Here is a 14,357-nt window from a genome sequence, read left to right as displayed (position 1 = left end):
AGTTTGAATCCACCAGCCACTCCTTGGAAACCCTGCAGGGGCTGTTCTACTCTATTCTAAAGGGTAGCTAAGAGTAGGAATCGAATCAATGGCAATAGGTTTGGTTTTGGTTTAATATTTTTTATGAGTCAGAAGCAGCTTGAATACAGTGGGGTAAATGAATGTTTCTTACTCATTTTTTTAAGCTGGGATATCTGGGAAAGAGTGTTCAGTAAATAGCTGGGCCATATATATTTTTTGGTCCCTAAGAGGAGCAAACGGTTTGCACTTTACTGTGAACATAAAGGTTGGTAGTTCGAACCCACCCAGCACCACCATGGAAGAAAGGCCTGGTGATCTGTTTATGTAAGAATTATAGCTAAGAAAACGCTAGAGTAGTTCTACTCTGTGACACATGGGGTCTCCATGAGGTGGAATTGAGTTGATGGCAACAATTTTTTTTTTTGGCTTATTGTACATTTATAAGTAATATACGTTATACAAGAATGCATCGCTAATATGGAATGCGTACATCTATGTAAAAATAAGACTTTATAAGAATGAGAATAGTGTGTGGCTTTATATATATAATATTAAACTCAAAAGAGAAGACAGATATGTCCTCAATGCTGAGTGAGAAACAATGCAATCCATGGGCCCCAAGGTCTACTGAATAAGAAAAAAAATAAACAAGTTGGAACCATATATCCTGGTTTTGTATCCCTCAAGTAAAACAAATTCATAAGAGCAGAAAAATATTAAAGCTAACAAGCAGTTGCATTTAAAGAGTGATTTAAGAAAGTATCTCTTATAAGCTTATTTGAGATTTAAAATTGTCCTGTGAAGAGGTTATTATAAATTGAGACACAAAGAGGTAAAGGGACTCATTAAGAAACAAGAGCTAGAATGTCCCTGATGAGGTATAGTTAGGTTTGCTGAAAATATCAGTAACATTGCATAGCACCACAAATTAAATTGCTTAAAATATTTCACACGGTTACATAACACCGTACATTAATTCCTGTATCATTTGTTTTATTCAGATGAACCATTTCACACCTGTACCTTCTCCTCATTCATGAAATCATGCTGCTGAATAATAATGTGACTGAGTTCATTCTGCTTGGGTTGACACAAGAGCCTGTTAAAAGGAAAATAGTGTTTGTCTTTTTCTTGCTTTTCTACTTAGGGACATTGTTGGGTAATTTGTTGATTATCATCACCATCAAGACCAGCCGGGCACTTGAGAGTCCAATGTACTTCTTCCTTTTCTACTTATCCTTATCTGATACCTGCTTTTCTACCTCCACAGACCCTAGAATGATTGTGGATGCCCTTCTGAAGAATAGTACTATCTCTTTCAGTGAGTGCATGATCCAAGTCTTTTCATTCCATTTCTTTGGCTGCCTGGAGATCTTCATCCTTATCCTCATGGCCGTTGACTGCTATGTGGCCATTTGTAAGCCCCTGCACTACATGAGCCTCATGAGCTGGCAAATCTGCAGTGTGTTGGTAGCTATAGCCTGGGTAGGGGCCTGTGTGCATTCTTTAGTTCAGATTTTTCTGACGTTGAGTTTGCCTTCCTGTGGTCCCAATGTGATTGATTGCTATTTCTGTGACTTGCAACCCTTGTTGAAACTTGCCTGTACAGACACCTATGTGATCAACCTACTGCTGGTGTCCAATAGTGAGGCCATTTGCACAGTGAGTTTTGTCATCCTGATGTTCTCCTATATCATCATCTTGCATTCTCTGAGAAACCACGGTGCTGAAGGGAGGAAAAAAGCCCTTTCCACCTGCATCTTCCATATCATTGTAGTCGTCTTGTTCTTCGGTCCTTGTATATTTATATATACACGACCCGCAACCACCTTCCCCACGGATAAGATGATAGCTGTGTTTTATACAATTGGAACACCTTTGATTAACCCTCTGATTTATACACTGAGAAATGCTGAGGTGAAGAATGCCATGAGGAAGCTATGGAGCAAGAAACTGATCTCAGATGACCAAAGATGAATGGAAGTTGCAAATGCTTCCTAATATCTTGAATCAACCTAGAGGAATTCAACAGGAAATAGTATATTCTTATTTTGGATTTAGTACTTTTCTGTCTTTAGGAAAATAGGCAATATGAACACATACAGTGGTTAGTGTTGACTCAATTTCATGTTGAGGGAGAGAGCACACCAGGTACAAACAGGTGTGTAAGGCCCATTGCCTTAGATTTTTCACAATGGTCTCTCTGTCTCTGTTGGATGCCTATAACCACTTGTAATTTTGATCTGGTGTTTTCTCTGTTCTTCATGTTGATTTGTGGTGTTGCTGTACTATTAAATAAAGGTTGGTAGTTGGACTCCACACCAAGCATTGCTACAGAGGAAAGGGCCTGGTGATTCTACTTCTGTAAAGATTACACCCAAAAAACCACATAGGGGTTGCCATGAGTTGCAATCAACTCAATGACAACGGATTTGTTTGCTGTTTTTATTGTGATTACATTTAGCCTCTGTATTCTTAAATTCCCAGTCTGGTAGCTTTTGTTTTCAAAACTGAATGTGATAATCCAGAGAAGGAATTTGGGGCTTTGAAACAGAAATACATGTGTCACAGACAGAAAAATTTAGTGCATTCTCAATACAAATCAGAGAAGAGAATAAATTGAGTAGAGAGGGCTGAATGTTTATATGAAATGCATGTTTCTGCAGTGGGGATAGCACCAACTTTTGTCCCTACCCATCTGACAGCACGGTCTCTATTTACATGATCATTTAAATCCAATTTCAATTTCATTTCTTTTTGTCTTTTTATCTGTACAGAAAATTTGACACGAATATTTTTGTTCACTTGAGACTTATAAATTCTACTTTTGTGCTAAATTATATTAAAGCTTACAAATTTGTATCAATTTTATTGTACCAAAACTTTAGCATTTCTCTGGCTTGATAAAATGAACATCTATTTTTCTTCGTGGACATGGAAAGCTGTAGATTCCAAGGGGAACTATAGTGACATATATACATCACTTTTTTTTTTTTTTTTGAGCCTATGAATTTCAAGGTGAAATCTATCCCATGGAGTTTATCATTGATTAGAGAACCTACAGTTTGATTCTCCTATTGAAAGTTTTTCATAGAAGCAGATTCCAGTTGGAAGAGTTTTGTTGATGTCTTCATCTATTTCAGGAAAAGGAAAAGAGAAAAAAAGGAGTGTGTATTGGATGCAATGTAGTTGTCTACCCAGAAACACACCATCTAATCTATCCCTTGGACATGTACTTAATATAGAGCCCCTGCTACCACTGTGACCAAGTCTCCTGCAGAAAGAAATTGTGCTCTAGATCAGAGTCAGAATTTTATAATAAAAATGGCAGAACTGCAAAGAAGACTGAAGGTTCGGCCTCAACATACTTCCTTTGTTGAAACCAGTGTCCTGATAGAAAAAGAATGGGACTCTCAGAACTGAAACAGGGAAATGTTTGTGTAGAAGGGTGAGAACCATGAGCCCCAAAATTATCTGGATCCTCTGAGCTGGCTCCCTCATATGAGGGAAGAAAAGTCTTCCGTGACTTGATTCTATGTGATTACATCATCTGATGCACTTGTTGTGCAACGATAATTGCTCTTTTCCAAAACCTCCTCCTATATCCCTTGTTACATCCAAAACACTAACCAGGGCCAAGTCTCAGGAAAGTTAAAGCAGTGAAATACAACCCTTACTCTTTTAGAAATGATATACATGAGGTAATTACAGTACCTAGCTAATATGTATGAAGAGAAATGGGGAAACACTTTACTATGGGAGTTAATCTTGAAGGTGTTAGCATAGGAAGAGAGACTATAAGTCTGGAGGTTGAAAATTTTTAACATGAAGGCACTCACCAATGATTTGCAATCTGATGTTTTGGCAAGGATATCTGGAGCTGGCTTTTTAAAGTATATGCCTTAAGGTATTGTATTGTTTCCTACTGTTGCTGTAACAAATTGCTACAAATGTAGTGCTTAAAACACCCCAAATTTATTATCTTAAGTTCCCTAGGTTGAAAATATGACATAGGTCTCACTGGGCTAAAATCAAGGTGTAAGTGTGGTTGCATTTCTTTTGGAGGCTCTAGGCTTTCCCAGAATCTAGAGGCCACCCAGCTTCCCTGGATCATGACCCCTTCCTAAATCTTCAAAGTCAGCCACATTGCATATCTTTGACCATTCTTCCACTACCACATCTCCCTCTTTCTCTTCTGCCTCTCTTTCCCACATTTAAGGATACTTGTGATTACACTGAACTCACCTGGATAATACAGGATAATCTATTTTAAAGTTAGATGATCAGCAACCTTAATTTTGTCTATAACCTTAATTATACTTATTGGAAATTATAAATTCTTCAGATGTCTATTGAAATGATAAACATTTCAGATATATATTGTGGCTTCATTTTCCACAGTACCTCCAACTACAATGTTTGAGGGCTTACAGACTATGTGATCCACTGACATGATATCCAATAAACATTGCCTAGGATACAATATGCATTTGTGAGCAACAGATTGTGAAATTGTGGTCATGATCTCAGACTATTGAGTTACCATGTATTCCATGTGTCATAAGAAGCCAAGCTGATAGAAGAGAGTAGAGATAGACAGATGCTTTTGAATAGACTCCACCCATGGAGACCTTTGTATATATGATATAATTTTGCAATTTCAACTTCTTTATTGTAAATATCTTTTTACAACAACATAAATGGCGATTTTACTTGTGGACTTGCTAGATGGAATACACAGGAATCAAATCAACTAAATCTGCGGAAAGAGACAATATCATCAGCCAGAACAAAGCCAGGGGCCGACTGCAGAACAAACCATCAAGTGCTCATATGCAAGTTCAAGTTGAAGCTGTGGAAAATTAGAACAATTCCATGAGAGCCAAAGTATGAATTTTAGTATATGCCACCTGAATTTAGAGACTACCTCAAAAATAGATTTGAAGCATTGAGCACTAATGACCAAAGATCAGATGAATTGTGGAATAATATCAAGGACAACATACATGAAGAAAGCAAGAGCTCATTAAAAAGATAAAAAAGAAAAAAAAATTCCAAAATGCATGTCAAAAGAGACTCTGAAACTTACTCTTGAACACAGAGTAGTCAAAGGGATTGGAAAAAAATTACGAAGTAAAAGAGTTGAAAAGAAGATTTCAAAGGTGAACAGAAGAATACAAACTAAATTATTAAAATTACATTTGCAAAAACCTGGAGTTAGAAACCTGAAAGGGAAGAACATCTCATTTTTCAAGTTGAAAAAACTGAAAAAAAAAATTCAGTTCTCAAGTTGCAATATCGAAGGATTCTCTGGGCAAAATTTTGCTAAAGATCATTTAAAAATGGCTGCAGCAGTATATCGACAGGGAACTGCCAGAAATTCAGGCCAGTTTCAGAAGAGGACGTGGAACCAGGGATATCATTGCTGATGTCAGATGGATCCTGGCTGAAAGCAGAGGGTACCAGAAGGATGTTTACCTGTGTTTTATTGACTATGCAAAGACATTTGACTGTGTGGATCTTAACAAACTATGGATAACACTGCGAAGAATGGGAATTCCAGAACACTTAATTGTGCTCATGAGGAACCTTTACATAGATCAAGAGACAGTTGTTCAGACAGAACAAGAGGATACTGATTGGTTTAAAGTCAGGAAAGGGTTGTATTCTTTCACCATACCTATTTAATCTGTATGCTGAGCAAATAATAGAGAAGCTGGACTATATGAAGAAGAATGGGGCATCAGGTTTGGAGGAAGACTCAGTAACAACCTGCGTTATGCAGATGACACAACCTTGCTTGCTGAAAGTGAAGAGGACTTGAAGCACTTACTGATGAAGATCAAAGACTATAGCCTTCAGTATGAATTACACAATGAATTGACATTAAAAAAAAATTAGAAAACAAAAATCCTCACAACTGGACCAATGAGCAACATAATGATAAACGGAAAAAAGATTGAAGTTATCAAGGTTTTCATTTTACTTGCATACACAATCAACACACTTGGAAGCAGCAGGAAAGAAATCAAAACACCCATATAATTGGACAAATGTGTTGCAAAGACCTCTTTAAAGTGTTAAAAAGCAAAGACCAGACTTAATGGTCTGACTGAGACTAGAAGAATCCCAGCGGTCATGGTCCCCAAACCTTCTGTTGGCCCAGGACAGGAACCATTCCAGAAGACTACTCATCAGACATGGAAGGGACTGGACAATGGGCTGGAGAGAGATGCTGATGAAGAGTGAGCTGCTTGTATCAAGTGGACACTTGACACTGTATTGGCATCTCCTGTCTGGAGGGGAGAAGGGAGGGTAGAGAGGGCTAGAAACTGGCAAAACTTTCACGAAAAGAGAGACTGGAAGAAGGGAGCGGGCTGACTCATTAAAAAAAAAAAAAAAAAATGGGAGTATGAGGTAAGGTGTATATAAGCTTGTATGTGACAGACTGACTTGATTTGTAAACTTTCACTTAAAGCAAAATAAAAATTATTTAAAAAAAAATAGCAAAGATGTCACTTTGAGGACAAAGGTTTGCCTGATCCAAGCCATCCTGTTTTCCATGGCCTCATATGCATGTGAAAGCTAGGTAATGCAAAAGGAAGACCAAAGAAGATTTGACACCTTTGAATTATGGTGTTGGCAAAGCATATTGAACATACCATGGACTGCCAGAAGAAGGAAAACAAATGTGTCTTGAAAGGAGCAAAACCAGAATGCTCCTTAGACAGGAAGGATGATGAGATTTCATCTCACATACTTTGGACATGTTATCAGAAGGGACCAGTCCCTGGAGAAGGACATCATGTTTAGTAGAGTGTCAGTGAAAAAGAGGAAGACCCTCAATGAGAGAGACTGACACAGTGGCTGCGACAATGGGCTCAAGCATGAAAACTATTGTGAAGATGGAGCAGGAGCCAGCAGTGTTTTGTTCTATTGTACATGGGATATATGTGAGTAAGAACCAGCTTGAAGGCACCTAACAACAACAATAAAAATGTACATAGTCATGTCATGTTTTCTAAGATCAATTTGTTCCCATTGAGTTTTCAATATTCTTCTTCCAACATCTTCACAACTTTCTTCTAATTGAAAAAATATCTCAGAATTGGAATCTTCCAGATTCAGATTAAAAAAAAAATTACCTTGGGTTTGAGAAAAATATTTTGAAATTTTCCTTCCACCTTGAATTTATATATTTTCCCTAAAATGGGTGCTACTGTACTATGACAAATATCATTCAATTTGTTGTTGTGAGCTGCCATCCAGTAAGCCCCCACACACAATGCCTGGTCCTGCATCATCCCCATGAGGGCTTACAGATTGACTCGTTGTGATCCATATAGGGCTTCACTGGCTGATATTCGGAAGGAGATCATCAGCCCTTTCTTCCTAGTCCCTATTAATCTGAAGGATTCGCTGAAATGTGGTTAGCATCACAGCAGTATACAAACCTCCACTGACAAATGGGTGGTGGCTGTGCACAAGGTGCATTGGCCAGGAATCAAACCAGTGTCTCCCAGATGAAAGGTAAGAATTCTACTGCTCAGTCACAAAGTTCTACCCTCACACCCACCAGGAAGTCTATAACCAAAAAAAAGGAAAAAGGAGAATAACAAGTGTGTTTTAGTTTGACCTTATTTGCGTTAAAAGAAAAAAAAAAAAAAGCAGAATAACTGTAATACAAATAAATTATCACCTTGGTAATGAAAGCAGAGAAAGACTCTTAATAAATTTAATGAATGCATTAGCGTTTATTGCCTGCATAGAATGATATAAGGCTATTTTATTTTTTAATTTTCTGGTCATTAGTCTTAAAACTTATACTAAATTTTTAACACTTCGTAGTTGAAGCATTTCAAAAGAATTTTAAAAAGCACATTTAAAAGCTAAACCAATAAACAAGTTCAATAACAACAACAGAGTTTATTTTCTATCCTTATCCAAGACCCCCCATACGGACTGCTTCCTCACGTGCCTTTAAATGCTCCTCCTAATGCTTTCAGCGCAGCGTCTCCAGGAGTCCCCACACCCCGTGCACATTAGAGCTGACGCTCGCCTCTCACTGCTGTACTGAAGCAAAGAAAGAAAGAGCAAAAGGCTCAGCTGCATTTCACACTTTCCTACAGTTTTGTAACATAGTTCTCGTTCTCATTATGACTAAACGGTTTTTTGATATATTTATTTTAAATATAATTTTAAATCTAGAGATCAAGCATGAAGAGTTTTCAACTGTTATTATTTTTTTTCAAAGAGGTGTATTTATTATTTTGATAGAGAATTGGTGTTTTTCCTGTATGCTGTCATGAGGTCAGAAACTCAAGAACATTCCTTCAAATATTGATTGGAATTGACAGATAACATGTATGTGAGTTCCTTCCCTTTCTTTCCCTTTCCTTTTCTTCTCTCCTCCTTACTTTGTTTTTTTTTTTTTTTTGCATACCTGAATCCATTTAAAGTTGTCTGAATATCCAGAGAATCAACTCTTAAAATAATATTTTTCCATGAATACTCAGAAACTATATCTGGTTGTTAAGTATATTTTATAATCTTAGATTCTTCTAATTTGGGTCACAGTTTGGAATTTTTATTATTTTATAAGTCCAATTAAAGAGATCTGTTCTAATGGAAAATTGACCGTGGAACCAGTATCTTGAAATCCTGGCTCCTAACTTGGGGCTGTTTGATGCTGGGTCAAGAGGCTAAAAGAAACTGTGGAGTGCTTTTTACTCTATTTCAGATAGAACAGCAATGCTAAAAAGCTATGTATATTTGGAAACATTATCAAATGATTGAATATTATAAGCAATAAACAATAAAAAGTTGCAAGTGAATGATGGAAATATTAATTGATAATTTTGATTAATAATTGATTAAGTAAATCACTTGAATGATAAAGATTAATTCTTAGTGGGTAGAAGAGTTTATGAAGACTATAATTCCTCTTTTACTGATGAAGAAATAGATGTCCATACAGTGATCATAACAGTAATATACGTTTATGTAAGTATGCATTGCTAATATATAGTACATAAATATGTATAGAAATGAAACATCATTTATGTGGAAGGCAATAGTGTGTGAGTTTATATTTACAACATTAAATTCAAAAAGAGACAAATGTATCCTGAATCCTGCCTGACAAACCCACCATGCAAAACATGGGCCCCAAGGTTTATTGAATGTGAAAAAATTTAAGTATATAATACTTTGGCATCATATATCCTGATTTTTTATTTATCATATAAATCAAATTAATGACAGTGGACACATGTTAACAAGAAGTTGCATTTTAAGAGTGATTTACAAAAGTATCTTTCATAAGCTTATTTGAGATTTAAAATGACCCTATGAAGAGATCATTAAGAACTGAGGGACAAAGAGGTGAAGTGACTCATAAAGAAACAACAGCTAGAATGTCCCTGATGAGGAATATTTATTTTTGCTCAAAATATCACATAACATCACATAGCACCAGAAATTAATTTGCTTAAAATGTTTCACACTGTTGCATAGCACCATACATTAATTCCTATATTTTTTATTGTTTTCAGATAAACCGTTTCACGCTTGTACCTTCTCACTCACGAAACCATGCTGCTGAATAATAATGTGACTGAGTTCATTCTGCTTGGGTTGACACAAGAGCCTGTTAAAAGGAAAATAGTGTTTGTCTTTTTCTTGCTTTTCTACTTAGGAACGTTGTTGGGTAACTTCCTAATAATTGTTACCATCAAAACCAGCCGGGCACTTGGGAGCCCAATGTACTTCTTCCTTTTCTATTTATCCTTATCTGACACCTGCTTCTCCACTTCCGTAGCCCCTAGAATGATTGTGGATACCCTTCTGAAGAATAACACTCTCTCCTTTAGTGAGTGCATTATCCAAGTCTTTTCAGCCCATTTCTTTGGCTCCTTGGAGATCTTGATCCTTATCCTGATGGCCATTGACCGCTATGTGGCCATCTGTAAACCCCTGCACTACATGAGCATCATGAGCCGGTGGGTCTGCAGTGTGTTGGTAGCTCTAGCCTGGGTAGGGGCCTGTGTGCATTCTTTAGTTCAGATTTTTCTGACTTTGAGTTTGCCTTTCTGTGGTCCCAATGTGATTGATCACTATTTCTGTGACTTGCAACCCTTGTTGAAACTTGCCTGTGCAGACACCTATGTGATCAACCTACTGCTGGTGTCCAATAGTGGGGCTATTTGCACAGTGAGTTTTGTCATGCTGATGTTCTCCTATGTTATCATCTTGCATTCTCTGAGAAACCACAGTGCCGAAGGGAGGAAAAAAGCCCTTTCCACTTGCATTTCCCATATCATCGTAGTCATTTTGTTCTTCGGTCCTTGTATATTTATATATACACGCCCAGCAACCACCTTCCCCATGGATAAGATGATAGCTGTGTTTTATACAATTGGAACACCTTTGATTAACCCTCTGATTTATACACTGAGAAATGCTGAGGTGAAGAATGCCTTGAGGAAGCTATGGAGCAAGAAACTGATTTCAGATGACCAAAGATGAATGGAAGTTTCAAGTCCTTCTTCATAGCTTGAATTGACCTATAAGAATTCAACAGAAAATAGTATCTTCTTATTTTGTATTTAATAGAATCCTATCTTGGGGAATGAGTGCTAGTTTCTTCAGGAAAATAGGCAATCTGAACGTATACACTGGTTAGTGTTGACTCAACTTCATGTCGAGGAAGAGACCTCCCAGGTACAAACAGGTATGCAAGGCCCATAGCCTTAGATTTTTCACAGTGGTCTCTTTGTATCCTTTGGATGCATATAACCACTTGTAATTTTGATCTGGTGTTTTCTCTGTCCTTATTCACGTTGATTTGTGGTATAGCTGTGCTCTGGAGAAAAGGGTGTGGTAAACCTACTTATGTAAAGATTACAGCCAAAAAACCACAATGAGCTTGTTTGTTGTTTTTATTGTGATTACAGTTAGCCTCTATATTCTTAAATCCCATCCTCGTAGATTTTCCCTTTTCAAATCTGAATATGATAATTCAGAGGAGGAATTAGGGGCATTGGAAAAGAAAGAAATAAGCCACAGATAGAAATTTCAGTGAGTTTTCAATACAAATCAAAGAGAATAAACTGAGTAGAGAAAACTGACACCACAGACTCTAGTGACATGGTCATTAAGGACCCAATTTCAGTTTCATTTCTTATTTTTATCTATATAGAAGAAAATTAGACCTGAATGTTTTTGTTTATTTAAGACTTCCATTTCTATTTTTGTACTAAATTTTATTAAAGTTATTAAATATGCATCAATTTCATTGTACCAAGTGCTTTGCGGTTTCTGTAGCTTGAGAAAAAGACCATCCATTTTTCTGTGTGGACATGGAAATCAGTAAATTCTGAGAGGAATTATAGTGACGTATATACATCACTTATTTTTTTCACATTCTGTGAATTTCAAAGTAAAATCTATTCCAAGTCATTTATCATTGATTAGAGAAGCCACAGTTTGATTCTGCTATTGAAAGTTTTTCACAGCATTAGTTTCCAGTTAGAAAAGTTTTACTGATGTCTTCTTCTATTTCAAGAAAAAGAAAAGACAAAAAGGGAGTGTTTATTGGATACAATGTAGGTGTCTACTCAGAAACTCTCCATCTCCTATGTCTCCTGGGCATGTACTCAGTATGAAACCTCTGCTGCCACTGTCACCAAGTCTCTTGCAGGCAGAAATTGTGCTTTAGATCAGGGTCATAATTTTATAATAAAGGTGGCAGAACTGCAAAGAAGACTGAAGGTTCAGCCTCAACATACCCTTTGCTGAAACCACTGAGAAAGAACGGGACTCTCAGAGATAAAACAGGGAAATGTTTTTGCAGAAGGGTAGGTATATAACCCCCAAAATTATCTGGATCCTCTGGGTTGGTTCCCCCTTGTGAGGGAAGAAATATCTTCCCTGCCTCGATCCCATGTGATTACATCATCTGAAGCAGTTGTTGTGCAATGATAATTGTTCTCTTCCAGAACTTTCTCCTATATCCCTTATTACTTCCAAACAAGTAACCAAAGGCAAATCTCAGGAAAGTCAAAGCAGTAAGATACAACCCTCACTCTTTTAAAAATGATATATATGAGGTAATTACAGTACCTAGCTAATATGTGTGGTAAGAAATGGGGAACACTTTCCTACGGGAGTTAATCTTGAAGGTGTTAGCATAGGAGGACAGAAAATAAGTATGGAGATAGAAAAAAATTTTGCCATGAGGGTACTCACAAATGATTTGCAATTTGATGAATTACCAAGGACAGCTGAACCTGGCTTTTTAAAGTATATGCTGTAAGGTGTTGTATTGCCTTTCTACTGCTGCTGTAACAAATCACCACAAATACAGTGCTTAAAACACCCCAAATTTATTATCTTAAGTTCTCAAGGTTGACAGTCTGACCTAGGTCTCACTGGGTTAAAATTAAAGTGTCATTACGGTTATGTTTCTTTTGGTGACGCTAGGATTTTCCAAGAAACTGGAAACCACCCCCTTTCTGGGATCATGACTCTCTTCCTAAATCTTCAACGTCAGCCACATTGCATATCTTTGACCATTCTTCCATTGCCACACCTCCCTCTTTTTCTTCTGCCTCTCTCTTCTACCTTTAAGGATATTTGTGATTACACTGAGCTCACCTGGATAATACAAGATAATCTTCCTACTTTAAAGTTAGATGATTAACAATCTTAATTTTGTCTGTAACCTTAATTATAAATATTATTGGAGATTATAAATTCTTCAGATATAGATTGAAATGATAAATACTTTAAATATAGGTTGTGGATTATTTCTCCACAATGCCTCCAACTACACATAGGCTTACAGACTATGTGATTCATTGACATGATATCCCATAAAGATTGTCTAGGACACAGTATGCATTTGTGAGCAACAGAAGTGTGAAATTGTTGTCATGATCTCAGAATATTGATACTACCATGTATTGCATCACCCATAAATAGCCAACCTGAGAGAAGAGAGTAGAGATAGATAGCTGGATGCTCTTGAATAGACTCTGCCCATGGAGACCTTTGTACAACAGAACACAATATTGCTTGGTCTTACATCATCCTCACCAATGCTGGCATGTTCAAGTTCATTGTTACATCTGTTTTGCCAACCCATCTCTCTGAGGCTCTCCCTCATACTTGCTTTAACTCTGCTTCACCAGACATGGTATTCTCTTCTAGATATGGGTCCTCTTAATGATGTGTACAAAGAAAGCAAGTCAGCCAAAGTTCTGTTGCAATCCATAGAGTTTTAATTGAATGATTTTCAGAAATAGATCACCTTTCTTCCTAGTCTTAGTGTAGGAGCTCTGTTGAAACCTGTCCATTATGGGTAGAAGAGATTTTTCTTGGCTTTACGTATATGTTGTTTGTTTGTTTGTTTTTTTTTTTACCATCAAATTGGTTCCCATTCATAATCCTCCTATTGTACAAAAGAAAAAAAAACTGTCCTGTCCTGCACCATCCTCACAATTGTTTTTATACTTGCACCCATTGTTGCTTATCCGTCAAATTGTGAGGATTTTTGTTTTCTTTCTTTATGTTGAGGTGTAATCCACAGTGAAGGCTGTGGTCTTTGATCTTCATCAGTAAGTGGACTTTCAGCAAGCAGGCTGTATCATCTGTATTACACATGTTGTTAATGAGTCTCTGTCCAATCCTGATACCACGTTTCTTTATACAGTCCAGCTTCTTGGATTATTTCATCAGCATACAGACTGAATAAGTGTGGTGAAAGAATACAACCATGATACATACCTTTATTGACTTTAAACCACACAGGATTCCCTTGTTCTGTTCAAATGACTGCCTCTTGGTCTATGTCCAGGTTCCTAATGAGCACAATTATGTGTTCTGGAATTCCCATTCTTCTTAATGTTATCTATAATTTGTTATGGTCCACACAGCACAGTCAAATGTCCCCGCATAGTCAATAAAACACAGGTAAACCTCTTTCTGGTATTCTCTGCTTTCAGCCAGGATTCATCTGATATCAGTTATGATATCCCTGGTTCCAGGTCCTCTTCTGAATATGGCTTGAATTTTTGGCAGTTCCGTGTCAATACACTGCTGCAGCTGCTATTGAATGATCTTCAGCAAAATTTTACTCGTGCATGATATTAACGATATTGTTGGATAATTTCTGCGTTCCATTGGATCACATTTCTTGAAAATAAGCATAAATATGAATCTCTTCCAGTTGGCTGGCCAGGTAGCTCTCTTCCAAATTTCTTGGCATAGATGAGTGAGCACTTCTAGTGCTGCATCCATTTGTTGAAACATCTCAACTGGTATTTCCTCAATTC

The 14,357-nt window shown here is 37.1% G+C and overlaps 2 protein-coding genes across 2 annotated transcripts; both read left to right on the top strand.

Moving 5' to 3' along the window:
* The first annotated feature begins 1,065 nt into the window (after positions 1 to 1,065).
* On the top strand, positions 1,066 to 1,998 carry LOC126080721 (olfactory receptor 4C16-like). The gene has a single exon (XM_049891900.1). The coding sequence runs from the start codon at positions 1,066 to 1,068 to the stop codon at positions 1,996 to 1,998; it is 933 nt and encodes a 310-aa protein (XP_049747857.1).
* Positions 1,999 to 9,615: 7,617 nt separating this feature from the next.
* Positions 9,616 to 10,548, top strand: LOC126080720 (olfactory receptor 4C16-like). The gene has a single exon (XM_049891899.1). The coding sequence runs from the start codon at positions 9,616 to 9,618 to the stop codon at positions 10,546 to 10,548; it is 933 nt and encodes a 310-aa protein (XP_049747856.1).
* The last annotated feature ends 3,809 nt before the right edge of the window (positions 10,549 to 14,357 follow it).

This window comes from Elephas maximus, chromosome 7, assembly GCF_024166365.1.
Source record: "Elephas maximus indicus isolate mEleMax1 chromosome 7, mEleMax1 primary haplotype, whole genome shotgun sequence".
Taxonomy (NCBI): domain Eukaryota; kingdom Metazoa; phylum Chordata; class Mammalia; order Proboscidea; family Elephantidae; genus Elephas; species Elephas maximus.
This window is presented reverse-complemented; position numbering and strand designations above follow the sequence as displayed.

Bases quoted from the DNA above. Each gene is read 5' to 3' on its own strand.
- LOC126080721 (XM_049891900.1), top strand. From the start codon at position 1,066: ATGCTGCTGAATAATAATGTGACTGAGTTCATTCTGCTTGGGTTGACA.
- LOC126080720 (XM_049891899.1), top strand. From the start codon at position 9,616: ATGCTGCTGAATAATAATGTGACTGAGTTCATTCTGCTTGGGTTGACA.